We start from the raw sequence: 15,375 nt of genomic DNA on the forward strand, positions 1-15,375 counted from the left end.
CAGCAAGGGTGTGAAAGCAAGCCTAGTTCTCTGAGGCTCTGTTTAACTTTAATGGGAAACTGGTTGGAAGACTCCCCATCAGCCATGCAAAAACTCTCTTAGAACTGTATTGATACCTAAAACTTCTTTCTCTTTCTTTTTCACAGAAGTCAGCTTTGCATAGTGGTCTGTGAGTTCTCCCACACTACCTTCATGCCTGCCCCACATTCCCTCACAGGTGTCTTCCCTGATAAATTATCTTATCTGTCTAATCCCACCCTGGATTCATCTCAGTTGGTAAAAACTAACATACCAGGTTTGATTCTTTGCCCTTAGCTTTTTTCCTTTCTCTTCCACAAGTAGTCAGTAACCATGTCCTAGAGTTTCATGTGTTACCTTTTTTTCTATATATATATGGAAACAGGTACTGTTGAGGGGCATGTCCTATGTGCCAGGCCCTTTGCTAAATGCTTTAGCTGTACTTCATTTAATTCACACAGTGACCCTGTCAAGTAGTAATTATTTCCATTTGCTGATGAAAAAACAGAAGCTTAGAGTAGTGTAAAAGATTTCCTGGTGTCGTATGGCTAGTAATAAGTGGATCTGAGATTTGATTCTGGGACTGCTTGACCTCAAGGCTAATGATGATGGTAGTAATATAGCAGCTGATATTGGTTCGCCTGTGTGTGGCATCTTGTTTCATTGACTGCATGAAACCTTTAAAAAAGTGGCATGAAGCAAGCTCTCTCATACTTCAGGATTTGAAAGAAGAACAAACTAAACCCAATCACAGTGAATGAAGGAAACAATACGGATTAGAGTGGATAAAAATAAAATGGAGAATGGAAAAACAATACAGGAAATTAATGAAACCAAAAGTTGATTCTTCAAGTTAAAATCAACAAAATTGACGACCATTAAATAGACTGACTAAGAAAAAAGAGAGAAGATTAAAATTACTAAAATCAGAAATGAAAATGGAGTCTGAATATGATGTGTCATATTTTAATCCTAGCACTTTGGGAGGTCACAATGAGAGGATTTCTTGAGGCCAGGTGTTTGGACCAGCATAGGTAACCTGGGGAGACCCAGTCTCTACAAAAAAGAAATAAAAACCAATTAGCTGGGCATATTGGCATGCATCTGTATTCCTAGTATCTTGGGAGGCCGAAGAAGGAGAATTGCTTGAGCCCAGGAGATTGAGGCTGCGGTAAGCCATAATCACACCACTGCATTTCAGCCTGGTCTAGCCTACAGAGTGAGAGCCTATCTTTTTCTCTTAAAGAAAGAAAAAGAAAGAAAAAGAAAAAAAGAAAGAAAGAAAGAAAGAAAAAGAAAGAAAGAGAAAGAAAAGAAAATGAAAATGAAGTGATTACTACCAATTCTAATAAAATGATTATGAAATTACTGGATATAATTGTATGCCAATAAATTGGATAACCTAGATGAAATAGACAAATTCCTAGAAAAACACAAAGATATGAATAGAACTATAATCAGTAATAAGATTGAATCAATAAAAGCATTTGATGAAATTCAATGTTTTTTCACAGTAACAACATTCTAACTAAGAATGGAAGGAAACCACCTCAACATAAAGGCAATATGTGAGAAACCCAATGCTAACATCATACTCAATGGAGAAAGACTGAAAGCTTTCCCTGTATGAGCAGGAACAAAACAAGGATGTTGCTTTTGACACTTCTATTGAATGTAGTATTGAAAAATCTAGTCAGAAAAATTAGGCAAGAATTTTAAAAAAGACATTCAAATTGGAAGAAAGGAGTAAAATTATTTCTGTTCGCAGATAACTTGAACTTATATGTAGAAAATCCTAAAGATGGAACAAACCTAGTAGAATTAATAAATGAATTCAGTAATGTTGCACAATACAAAATCAACATTCAAACATCAGTTGTATTTCAATACACTAACCATGAACAATATGAAGGGAAATTAAGAAAAAATTTTAATTTGTATTAATATCAAAAAGAATAAAATATTTTAGGAATAAGTTTAACCAAAGAGGTAAAATGATTATACCTGAAATCCATAAAATATTGCTTAATGATGACATCAATAAATTGAAAGACATTTTGTTTTCATGAATTAGAAGACTCAATATTGTTAGGAGGACAATGTTACCCAAAGTGAGCTCCAGATTCAATACACTTCCTATCAGAATCTCAGTGACATTTTTGCAGAAAAAGAAAAATCTGTCCTAAAATTTATATTGAATCTCATGACTCTAAATAGACAAAAAACTTTGAAGAGGAAGAATGAAGCTGGAGGACTCACTCTTCCTGATTTCAGCATTTACTACAAAGCCCCAGTAACCAAGGCAGTGTGGTACTGGCATAAAGGAGGACATAGAAATTAATGAAATTGAACAGAGAGCCGAGAAAGAAATACTTGCATATATGACCAAATGATTTTCATTGAGTGTGCCAGGATCGTTCAATGGGGAAAGGACAGTATTCTCACCCAATGACATTGGGAAAGCTGGATATCCAAGGGCAAGAATGAGCAGAACCTTTACCTAACACCATATACAAAAATTAACCCACAATAGATCAACGATCTAAATGTAAGAGCAAAAACTATACAACTCCTAGAAGAAAAGACAGAAGAAAACCTTTATGGTATTGGATTTCACAATGATTCCTTGGTTGTAACAACAAAAGAATAGGCAACAAATAAAACGGATAAATTGGACTTCATAAAAATCAAAACCTTTCATATATCGAAGAACATTATCAAGAAAGTAAAAAGGCAACCCATGAAATGAGAAAAATATTTGTCAATTATATGTGTGATACATAATTAACTTCTAGAATACATGAAAAACCAGAAGTCAACAACAGCAAACATCCAAAAACCCAATTAAAAAATGAACAACAGATTAAAATAGAGTTTTCTCCAGGGAAGATATGCAAATATCCAATAAGTCCACGCAAAGTTCCTCAGCGTCACGAATACTTAGAGATATGCAAATCAAAACCACAAAGTGCCACCACCTCACACACTTTAGGATGACTTTGATAAACAACAATAATGACAGCAACATAAAACAAGTGTTTTCAAATAGATGGAAAAATTGGAGCTCTAATGCATTGCCGATGGGAATGGGAAATGTTATAGCCACTGTAAAAAGTGGTGTGGCTGTTTCTCAAAAAATTAAACAATAAATTACCATTTGATCCAGCAATTCCACTTCTGGACATACTCCCTATGGAATTAAAAGAAATTTGAACAAATGTTTGCACATTGATGTTCAGAGAAGCATTACTCACAATAGCCAAATAATGGAAACTATGGAAAGTCCATTGAAAGATAAGTGGGTAGGCAAATGAGATATATCTATACATCAATATGTTATTCAACCTTAACAAGGAATAAAATTCCAATACATCGTGCAAAATGGATGAACCTTGAAGACATTATGCTAACTGAAATAAGCCAGACACAAAAGGATACTTGTTATATAATTCCATTTATAAAAGATAGAATAGCTAGTTACATAGAGACAGAAAGTAGAATGGTGGGTGCTAAGGCTTAGGTGGAGGAGTGAGAGTTACTGTTTATTGGGTACAGAGGTTTAATATGGTAAAAGGAAAAAGTTCTGGAAATGGATAGTGTGATGGTTACACAACACTAAATTACACACTTAGAAATAGTTAATGATAAGTCTTATAATAGATATATATAAGTGTCCTGGTAGTCTTACACTCTATACACACTTTCTGGCATTGCCCCTTTCCTGCCATGCAGAGCCCCAGAGGTGAATCTCCCTGTTTCTACAAGTGTGCATCACTCATTGTCCTCTGTGCTGTGTCCCACGTGCTGTGTCAACAGTCTCATACAGCCGGTGACTTCAGAGCCACGGCACAGCTCAGGAGTCTGCCTGGAGGCTCCCTCTCTTCTAATTTCCCTGAAACCTAGCCTTCACTTCAACTGGCAGTTCAATTTAGCTGAATTCAGGAGAGGCCACCAGGGCTCTTTCTCCACACATGCTGGTCCCATACCAGTGGAGTCAGGAAGGGCCAGTCACTGGAGAAGCCCAGAGCAGAGCAGGCAGCAGTCTGAGCTGTTCCTCTCTCATCCAAGGGGCTTCATTTCAACTGGTAGCTCAATTTAGCTGATTTCAGAACAGACCATCAGGGGTCTTTCTCCACACATGCTGGTCCCACCCCAGTGGGACCCACCCCAGTGGAGTCAGGCAGGGCCAGTCACTGGAGAAGCCTGGAGCAGAGGAGGCAGCAATCTGAGCTGCTCCTCTCTCATCCAAGGGGCTTCCTCCTCTCATTTGGGAGCTTGTTTCAAAGCCTCAGATGTTCTTTGTAGCACATAGAGTAAGTAAAAGAAAACAAAGACGTGGCAGAAAGGGGTGTGTTGGAGACAGTGAGAAGCAACTTGATCTTGAGGACTCTCCTTCTTGTCACTGTATGAAGCCTCTTCCACCACACAGGGCTCAGGACTGACAAAGCCCCCTCCCTACCCTTCTCAGACTGGACACAAGGTCAGCCATGAGAAAACAGAGAAACAAGGAGAATAGAGTTTGTAGAGACAAATTGGGAGGGTTCAGGAGGAGAATTTAGGATTTGCTTCTGCCCATGGGACACAGGCTGGGAATAAAAATGATTTCCTGACTCTTCTCTGAAAACCAGATAGACTCCACCGAAAACCCTATTGCCAATGATGCAGGGATCCACTTACCAGAGACTACGATCATCTTGAATGTGGAACATTCCCTGCCAGTGGCTGAATTACGAGCAGAGCAACCATAGATCCCGTTATGCTTTGTAGTAATTTTGGGGATAAAGAGCTTTTGTCCTGATTGCAGAAACTTCCCATTAATTGTCCAAGAATACTCTGCCGGTGGGTTAGAGTTCGCGAAGCATGACAAGTAGAGGTTATCTCCTGAACGGTAATCGGTGAATGAAGGGGAAATGCTGGGGAAGTCTGGACCATCTGGAGTAAAGAGAATAAAGCCACAGGTGATGTCGTCCAAGGGAAGGGGATGCGTCTGGTCTCTCAAAGGGACACAGTGTCCCTCTGAGCCAAGACACACCCTCAAGGCCCAGCCAAACCCCTTCTGTCTTCACTGAGCCAAGGCCTGAGGTATTCACGTGTTTCTCCCATCACAGGCTGTAGACCCCAAGTCTCCCATGACGAGAGCAGCCCCTCCCTTTGTATTCTTGCTTAAGGCTGTGCCTAGCCAAGTTTTCCCAGGGCAGGGAGTCATGGCCAGCCCTGGTGTCCAGAAATAAAAGTGTCTGTACTTGGACCTGAGAGAGACTGAGATGTCTGGCCTCTGGTCATTTGGATTTTTGCTGGTGGCCTGGTCCACAGAGGAACCAAAGATAAAAAGGACATCCAGGGTGACTGGGTCACTGCAGATGCTACCAACTCGATCCCATATTTCACATTCATAGGGTCCTGTGTCATTTCTTGTGACATTGGCTAGAATGAGGATCCTGTTTTTACCAGGTTGCTTTAGCCTGGGACTGACCGGGAGGCTCTGACCATTTACCCTCCTCATGTAGGTGTAGCCCTGAGTCTTAGGTACACAGGTTAAGAATACATCATTCCTATTCTCCATGGGGTTGAAGTTATTGCTGGTGATGTAGGGCTTGGGCAGCTCAGCTGGGTGGATAACAGAGAGAAGATTGTCCTGTGTGACACCTTTGATTCCCCCACAGGCATCCTTCAATCAGAGTTGGCATCTCCCACCTCTCAGCCCACCTGAGTCCTTGAAAGTCAATAACTGGTGCGTGGGTCACAAGACAGATGCATGATGATCTAAGGGCTCAAAGACTATGAGGCCACCTGCTCTGTCTTAGGGAAACACAGACTTTCTCAACTGTGAATTGATCAGCAGTGTTGGGTCATGGACAGACACGTTAGTGGGAGTCACCGGCCTTGGTACACCTCCCAGTCCCTTTCTAATCAGCTGGCTGACTGGCTCACATTGGGTTCCTTACCTGGAATGTGCAACTGCTGGGCCTCTTCCAAATTCCATCCTACTTTGCCCCCCTACATGTGATTTCTCTGCAGCTTCCATTTCCAAGGACATTCTAGAGATGAGTAATAATGGCATTTCCCTTTGTCCTGAAACCCTAAGATACTGAACAGCCTGGCCTGGGACTGTATGTTTCAGCAGAAATAAGACACAGGAGACCAGAGTCAAGCCTGGAGGTCAGTTCAGTCCTCAGGCAGTGGAGGTACAAGGTGGGGCAGTTTTTTGCAGGTGTTTCATGATGATTTACTTGAGCTGGTGACCTCCAAAAATAGAGCAGAGTGCAAGCAATGATCTAGAAAGGGTGAGGGGACAGGCAAAAGCTGGTGGTTTTGGAGCAGAAATATATTCCCTGTCCTGGGTTTTTTATTTCCTTCTCCCTCTGCAGAGAGCAGGTGGCTCTTCCTTGAGAGCCAGATAGACTTCACTGGAAAACATATGGCCAATGCTCCATGGATCCACTTACCAGGAACTATGAGCCTCTTAATTATGAGATTTGTTCCACCAGTAGCTGAGTTATGGATGAAACAGACATAGACCATTCTATATGTTTTAATGATTTGAGGGATAAGGAACACTTATGCTGATTGCTGGAACTTCCCATCAGTCAGCCAAGAATGCTCTGCCAGTGGGTGAGAGTCTGGGAGGCAGGAAAGCTTGGGGACTTCCCCTGGATGGTAATAGGTGTATGAAGAGGAAATGGTGGGGACATTCAGGCCATCTGGAGCAAAGAGAATAAAGTCACAGGTGATGTTGTGAGAGGGAAGGGAAAATCCTGGTCTGTGGAAGGGCCACAGTGACCCTGTGAGCTAAGTCACAACACTGAAGTCCCAGCCAAATCCCTGCTGTGTTCACTGATCTGGAGCCTGAGACATTCACCTTTTTCTCCCATCATAAGCTGTGGACCCTGAGTCTCCCATGACAGGAGCAGCCTCTTCTCTCCAATTGTTGATCAAGCCTAAGCCTACTCTTCATCATCATGGCCAGCTTTGATGTCCAGGTTTAAAGGTCTCTGTTCTTGGACCTGAGAGGGACTGAGAGGCCTGGCCTCTGGCCATGTGTATTTGGGATGGCAGCCTGGCTCACAGAGGAACAGAAGATACTCACAGAGGAGATTCAGGGTGACTGGGTCACTGCGGCTGGAACTCACTGGGTTCTTCATTTCACATTCATAGGGTCCTGCAGTATCCTTTGTGACACCAAATAGAACCAGGGTCCTGTTGTTTTCAGACAGCTGCAACTTGTGACTGATAGGGAGGTTCTGACCATTTATCCACCACAGGTAGCTTACATCTTCAGTGTCAGGATCACAAGATAAGATCACAGTCTCCACGGCCTCCCTGGGGTTGAAGTTGCTGCTGGAGATGGAGGGCTTGGGAATATCCACTGTGCAAATAACAGAGAGAAGATTGCCCTGTGTGGCACCTTTGATTCCTCCAAAGGCATTTTTCAATCAGAGATGGTCTTTCCCACCTCTCAGCCCACTCAAGTCCTTAAAAGGCCATGGCAGATGTGTGTGTTACAAGACAGATGCATAGCAATCTGAGGGCTCAGAGAATGTGAGGCTGCCTTCTGTATGTGGAAGAAGCACAGACTTTCTCAAGTGTGAATTGAGCAGCAGCACTGGATCATGGAAAAACATGGGACCAGCAGTCACAGCCCCTGGTGCCTCTCTGAGTCCCTTCCTCTCCAACTGCCTGCCTGGCCCACCTTGCGGTCCTCACCTGGAGTATGCATTGCTGGAATCTTCTTAGTTTCAGTCTTACTTTGCCCCCAAGGTATGTTTTCTCTGCAGCTTCCCTTTCCAAGGGCATCTTAGAGATAGATGATGAAACTTCCCATTGTCTTTAAACCCTTTGCGTACAGGGAAGCCTGGCGTGGGACTGGGTACATCAGCAGAGATAACACAGGGGAGACCAGAGTCAAGCCTGGAGGTCAGTTCAGTCATCAGGCAGTGGAGCCACAAGGTGGGGCAGTTTTCCCAGCTGTCTCACAGTAAGTGACTTGAGCCAGTGACCACTAAAGATAGAGCAGAGTCCAAGGAATCACCTACAAAGAGTGAAGGGGACAGGCAAGAGCTGATAGCTTTGGACGAAGACCATGTTCCCTGTTTTGCATCCATGATGTTGCCTTCCCCCTGTAGAGGGCAGGTGAGGACCATGTGTATCTTCCTAGAAATATATGTGGATGTTTGCAAATGCAGAAATGACTGGTGGAAAGGGCGAACATGAAGTGATGACAGAAGTCTGGCCCTCATGGACCATATGTGTTTGGTGGCTATTAGAGCAATATGTGGGAAGAAGTCTTGCAGATACTTTCTCTCATTAGACATTCTACTCTCTGATTCTATGAGTTTGACTACTCTATGTACCTCATCTCAGTGGATTCCAGAGTGAATCATAGAGTCGAATAGTAGTTTCCAGGAGCTGTGGTCAGGGGAATAAGGCATTGTTCCATGGCTGTGCTGTTTCATTTATGCAGGATGAGGAGGTTCTAGAGATCTCCTGTACAGCTTCATGCCTATAGTTCATACAGATAAAGTGTTCCTTATGCAGAAAGCTTAAACCCAAGGTTTTTGGATTCTAACTTTTTTATTTATTTTGGAATATTTACGGTAGATGTACTGGGTTAGCATCCCAAATCTGAAAAATGTAAAATCCAAAATGCTCCAGTGAGTACTTTTTTAGCATCACATCAGTGGTCAGAAGTGTTGGATTCTGGAGCATTTCAGATTTGGGATTTCTGGATTTGGGATGCTCAATTTGTAATACTCTAATTTTCCCATAAAAAGTTGTCGGGAGTTTAGACCTCATGTTATGTTCTAACTCTAGTAACAAAACAAAAAAAGATTTGAAGGAGACATTAAAATGTTGTCATGAGTGGAAATTTTTACTGATGGTCCAAACATCTAAGATCAATTGCTATTAGTAGTATTTCTCTTGATACCAAATTAAGGCTTAGGTGTGGGATGAATTCCAGCAGGATCACATTATGCTCAAAGAAAGATGCCAAAGGTGACTTGAAATTAGCAAGTCCTTAAATGGAGAGAGTGCCGTTAAAGGGACAGAACTCATCAGTGTGTCAATTACATAAAGGGAGGAATGATGCCGAATTAAAAGAAGTGATATGTGTTATGTTAGTAAACATAGTAAGAACTCCCTGTTTCTAATTTCTGTGCAGAGTTAGGAAAAAATGGGGAGGAGCTCAAAACAGGTATGTGAAATGCTTTCTTCATTTTCTCTTAACCTCAGGAAATACAACTAGAGTTTCAGTTTGTGTGAATTAGGAAGAGTCTAAGTGAGACGCCAACGGCTCATGTGTCCCCCACATGAAGAACCCCAACTTATGAAAATGGCATCATCAGGAGGAAACAATTGTATGTGGCACAGGCTGTAAAACCATCTGATAGCACCCCCTGGCCACCTCCAACAGGCCCCCGAAACCACCGGTATTCCCATTATGTGTAAGTTACAGCCTTGGAGGTTGTACCACAACTACAAAATTTAAAAATTGCTCTTGTCAATACAAAATGTTAAATATGAAGTTGGATATATTGTTCCATTTTTTCCCCCACTCTTTTTGAACTTTCCTTTTTCAGTTTTGGAAGTTTCTATTGACACATCCTCAAGTTAGGGATTCTTTTCTCAGCTGTGTGCATTCTACCAGTAGGCATCAAAAACATTTTTCATTTCTCTAACAGCAGGTTTTTCTTTCTTTTTTTTTTTTTTTCTGAGAAGGAGTCTCGCTGTGTTGCCCAGTCTGGAGTGCAGGGGCAAAATCTTGGCTCACTGCAAGCTCCGCCTCCCGGGTTCACGCCATTCTCCTGCCTCAGCCTCTTCAGTAGCTAGGACTACAGGCACCCGCCACCAAGCCCGGCTAATTTGTTTGTATTTTTAGTAGAGATTGCGATTCACTATGTTTGGCAGGATGGTCTCGATCTCCTGACCTCGTGATACGCCCGCCTCAGCTTCCCACAGTGCTGGGATTACAGGTGTTAGCCACTGTGCCAGCCATTTCTGAGGGATTTTAACGAGTTGTTGACTTTTGAGTTTGTTCCACTGTTTACTTACTGTTAGAACCAACTGACAAATTTCAAGCCTGTTATATGGCTGACAGGAATCCAGAAGTCTCTAGGAAGTGACTGGAGAATGTGAGCTCCATAGTAGGTTGAGGATGGAGTCGCGAGTGAAATGGATGAAATCAGCCCATGGGCTTTGAAGACTGCAGGCTTGTCCAGCCTCTGACACCCTGGTGTGTCAGTGCAAAGATTGCAACAGTGACAGCAAACTAGCATGGCTGACTCCATCTGGCATCTAGTCTCAGGCTGGCTGTCCTCACTTATTCCTGGACATAGGCCAGGCTAACCATGGGTGGAATGTAGTTTATGGATTAACTTTGAAGCAAGAATGATAATAGTTCCTCCATAACACTAATACTGTTATTTTGCCCAGGGATTGCCTTTGTAAAACTGGTGAAAGACCATAAGAGTAAGATTATAGGAGGAAACTGAATTCTGCTAAAATGTAGGCACAGTTTCTAAAATCCCTTACTTCTCAAATGTCATTTGGCCAGAGTTTACAAAATTTGTATCTAATTGCTCCTATAGGTAACATCACTATTGTAGAACCTGAGATTGGTCTTTTGAGATGTTTCTCATTCTTTGCATTCTGGCAACCAACTGACCTCATCCATACCCATGACTAATGGCTCAGCCAGTCACGTGGTTCCAACCTAGAGGTGGATTCAAGCACAAACAGATCATTTCCCTCAGCCCTCATGATTCCATCCCCAAACATTCAGCAGTACCCATTTTTTAGTCCTGTGCCCCTGAAACTACCCTTGAAAATCTCTAACCCCTGATCTACTAGGGAGGCTGATTTAAGTGATAATAAACCTCCATCCTCCTGTTTGGCAGACTTGGAGTCATTAAAATCTTTCTTTACTGCAAATCACCATCGGGATAAATTGGTTTTGTTTGTGCAGGAGGCCAGAAGAACTTGTCTGGGAATTATAAGAGTGGATGGAGGAGCTGCCTATCCCTGTCCCATGGTCTTGTCCACAGATCAGCCTCACAAAGGGAAAGAGCCCTGGATGGGGATACAGTGGAAGCTCATTCTCTTAGTGACCTGGGGACATTGGCTCAAGATGAAGCCTGGCAGGAGTGGAAACTCCAGGTGATTTTTGTGCCTTTCCTATTTCCTGGGAGGTGGGCCAGGCCACAGTGTTAGCAGGAAGGGAACAGAACAATTAGCCTAGTTAGAGGGAGTGTCTGTGGAAGTCCTAGGGGTGGAGGAAGAAGCTGTGCAGGACGGGGCTTGCCAGTTAAAATGAAGTGGGAGGAAGATGAGGGACAGATAGAAGCAGAGAGAGGCAGAGACAGCATGGCAGTGAACAGTGGGGCCTACAGTGACTTCAGTGACCCCAGGGACCTGGTGTCCCCAGTTCCACAGGCCAGGATCAGGGAGCCCTGAAAACCCTCCAGTGGCCAAAGGGCTTCAGAGTTACATGAGGTGGGTTGGCTTTAGGGGCAAGAGGTAGTGGGGGTTGAAACATGGGTGTCAGCCTCTGATGGACAAGGGACAGATGTGGCTAGACTTCCTAGGATTCTGCATCCAAGATCCAGTCTCTAAAGAGGTTTTGGATCATTCATTTCTTCATTCAATTCCTTCATTTGTTATGTGAGAGCTCCTAAGTGTGTGTCTCTCACTGGGTCTGTGCTGGTGCAGGGTGTGAGTGGGGAAAGAAAACAAGGTCCTCTCTTTTATCCTGTCATACCAGTGATATGGACACTTTGGGAAACACAGGATTTCAGGTTCAGTGATAGGGGTTAAGATCTGAGGGGGAGGCCTGGACATTTTTTGCACTGACTCTGACAGTTGAGACAGGTGATTTAGTTCTGGAGAACAGACTAATCAACTGACCATTTGCTCTCACTCCTCTGAGGTTTGGATGCCTAAGAAGAGAGGATTTGAGCCAATGAATGGGTATGGGATCCTTGGAACCCAATAAGCCCTCACTTCTGGTGGAGGAGAGGATGGGCCTGTGGCTGCAGACAGACCTCATGTGACCCTGATCTGTCTTTTGTGTTTGTGTGACTCTGGTTCAGAGACTGTGCCTTCCTGTGTCTCAGTTTTCTCTCAGTCAAATAAGCTAAATGGCCAATGGATGGTGGCTTTTCATGCTATCTGTGAATAAATTGTAAATTATTCACAGTCACCTGACCTAATGCTTGGCGCAATGGAGGTGTTCACACAAATAGCAATTATTATTATTCACTTCCATGAGAAAGCACCTTTAGGTCAGATCCCTGTGGACAAGCTGCTGCCAGGTACATTTTCTCTCTTCTGTTTCTGCTTCTGGGGACATTAGACTTGCAAAGCAGTTTGCTGATGGCCTACAAAGCTTGTCTTTCTGTCCTCTCCACTCTGAGTCTCAGGTGAAGAAAGCTCTGTCCTTGCCCAGATGAGGCTCTGAGGGCTGAGCCCTGGCTGGTGAGCAGCTCCAGGAGACACAGTCCTCAGACAGCTGGTAAATCCTTGGTCCCAGTAAGCCCTGCCACAACCCAACCTTGGTACAGCCTCCTCAGCTTTATCTGGAGTAAGGATTTCGGGACAGGGGTCTGGGGTTGAGGCCTCTAGGGCTGAGCTTCTCTGAGAGTATCTCAAGGGGCCTCTTAGGCAAAGCCCTATTCAGTTCTCCAGGGTCTTTCTCAGGATCAAGTTTATGAAGAGGACATGAGATGCTTGGCTGAGATTCATCTCTTGCTGAGCACCCTCCCTTCAGACTGTCCTTCCTGTGTAGCAAGTGTCTGCAGGGTCTGGAGGCAGGAAAGGAATTCTGATCTGTTGTAGTTTGTCTCCTCTGTGTGCGTCCTGCACTAAATGCCAAAACACCAACATGCGACATAAGGCAGAGAGGGACACAGGCACCGTCTAGGCCTGACAATCCTGTTTGTGTAAAGTAGAACTGATCCCCAACCCCCAACACCCAGGGATCATGTGGAATCACTCACAGTATAAGGTGAAATGTCCAGTTGCTCCTTTAGTCCTATCACCTAGCTTTATGATTTGTATGGTGTAGGATCCTGTGTCCTTCCGGGTGACATTTTGGATCAGCAGGGATGCATTGGAATATACTGTTTCTCGTCCACTGTATGCAGGCCCAGTTATAATTGTTTCAGCGTCTATTACATATGATGTAATGTAATGGTGGAAGTCCATTACTTGGCCTTTGTACCAGATGTAGCCAATAAGATTCTGGGGCAAGTTGTGGACAAGTAGCAGAACATCCTTCCCCTCAGATACTTTGGTTGGCTGTGCTTCAATCGTGACTTGGGCAGTGGTGGGCGTGTTCCAGAAGATTAAAAGTGATGCTAGGAGGTGGAGAGAGCATCAGTCAATATTGCGACGTATGTATGGGGGTGAAAAATGGGGCACTGGGTCCTGAGACTATCCCTTCAATCATCAGTCTTGAAGATACACACACACACATACAAACACATACACACCCCAGTAGGACAGTAGGACACACACACATACACATACACACACATACATAGGGGTGTATGTGTGTGTTTCCTACTGTCCTACTGGGTCAAGGTCAGCAGCATGACCCCCATTCCTTCAACCCTTCTGACCTTGTCATTTTTCTGTTTGGAATCCTCTTCCCCAGGGATCTTCACACCTCCCTCCACACTACCCTCAGGTCCTGCTCACATCAGGACATCCTTAGACTTCTTTCCTGACACTTCCTTCAGAGACCCTGGGTCTTCCCTTTCTGACCTTTCCGTGCTCTGCTCCCTCTGGAGCTCTTGTCAACACCTGACCTCACATTCTAGATCTCTTTGCATGTCTGTCTTCCTCCCCATGACAGCGTGAGCTCCCTGAGGACAGGGACTTTTATGATCTTGGTTGCACCCCAGTGCCTGGGACAGCCTGCAGACTCCTGTAGATGTAAAAGTTCCCAGGTCCCTCCATGCCTGGGGTGTTTTTTTTCTTTCGCCTATTGTTGAGGTTTTTGGTTGAGGACAGTGTTTCGTGCAATGCTTATATTTTCATTTGAAATGTCATCTGATAATCGTTATTATCATTTTTCAAAATGTGGTGTCAAGTGTTGATTAACCAGGAAAACAGAACACTTGAGATTTTCCTACATCTTACCAATTCCAGTTCAATGTGATTTTCCTGTTTTGACCCCTGTCCCTCTCTGGTGTATTGTCCCCTATCCAGGCTCCAACAGAGCCTTCTTTTCTGTTTTTGTTTTTTCTTTTCCTTTTTTTTTTTTTTTTTTTTTTGAGACAGTCTCGCACTGTCGCCTCGTCTGTCGTGAAGTGTCGTGATTTTGGCTCACTACAACCTCTGCCTCCCAGGTTCATGGAAATCTCCTGCCTCAGCCTCCCGAGTAGCTAGGATTACAGGAGCACACCACCACACCTGGTTAATTTTTTGTATTTTTAGTAGAGACGGGGCTTCATTGTGTTGAGCAGACTGGTCTTGAACTCCTGACCTCATGATCCACCCACCTCAGCCTCCCAAAGTGCTTTCTTCTTTTATTTCTTAGAACCCCATCCTCTCCAGGAAAACCCATCCAATCATTCTGTTTCCTCCTCCTGTCCTCTCCCAGGAAGTTCTCTCCTCACCTGTGACCAGGAGATCCTTCCAGGTGATGTGTAGTGTGCAGGGAGGGGCTGAGAGGGACCCCATGGCCTGTCCTGCCTTCGTGTTCTCCTCTGTGGAAATGAGCCTGGAATCCAGAATCTTTCCTAGCATAGCTGTCAGCTGTGCTGTCCTTCCTCCTTCTATGCTGAGCCTCTTCCTGGTGCAGGAGCACTTCTCAGGCTCATGGGTGGAGTCTGAGCCCAGGACACCTCTCTGTCCCCTCCCCTCTCAGTCCTGCCTCCTTGTCCCTCCTTCTCTTTTTCCTTTTATCTGTGTGTCAGGTCCCTGGGAAGTGTGGAAGCCTCTTCTTTTCAGCAGTGATTCTGTCACCAAACCTCAATGCACACTATGTCCTGAAACACAAACACACACACAAAAGAGACACAGACACACACAGTCACACACATACCCTGTAGGTTGGGCAAGCACAGTCCTGGGTCTCAGCCTCCTGCTGTCCCAATGGCTCTGGTTTGAGGTGCACATTCATACCCTTTGCCCTCTTTCATCCCCTTCTGGCTCTCCCCTTCAGTGCAGTAGGCTGGAGCTGCCCCCATTCCCTGTCACATGGACACCACATTGTGCTGTGGGTGAGCTGTGTGTTGTCTGGTGAGAGGGACCCTTCCTTTCTCTAATTGTGTCTAGCTTGGCTGCAGTTTCCAAGGATGGACATTCAGGACCTGGGTGTCCCAGAGGAAACTGTCCTTCCTGGAGGAGTGCAGG

General features: G+C 44.3%; 1 protein-coding gene across 1 annotated transcript; it reads right to left on the reverse strand.

The window, feature by feature from the left end:
• Positions 1-1,006: 1,006 nt before the first annotated feature.
• LOC104675509 (putative pregnancy-specific beta-1-glycoprotein 7) lies at positions 1,007-14,700 on the reverse strand. The gene is made up of 6 exons (XM_030912988.1): positions 14,637-14,700; positions 13,011-13,370; positions 7,106-7,384; positions 5,338-5,625; positions 4,696-4,950; positions 1,007-1,074 (listed from the first exon to the last, which is right to left on the reverse strand). The coding sequence occupies exons 1-6, from the start codon at positions 14,698-14,700 to the stop codon at positions 1,007-1,009; spliced, it is 1,314 nt and encodes a 437-aa protein (XP_030768848.1).
• Between the last annotated feature and the right edge of the window lie 675 nt (positions 14,701-15,375).

This window comes from Rhinopithecus roxellana, chromosome 12, assembly GCF_007565055.1.
Source record: "Rhinopithecus roxellana isolate Shanxi Qingling chromosome 12, ASM756505v1, whole genome shotgun sequence".
Classification (NCBI taxonomy): Eukaryota; Metazoa; Chordata; class Mammalia; order Primates; family Cercopithecidae; genus Rhinopithecus; species Rhinopithecus roxellana.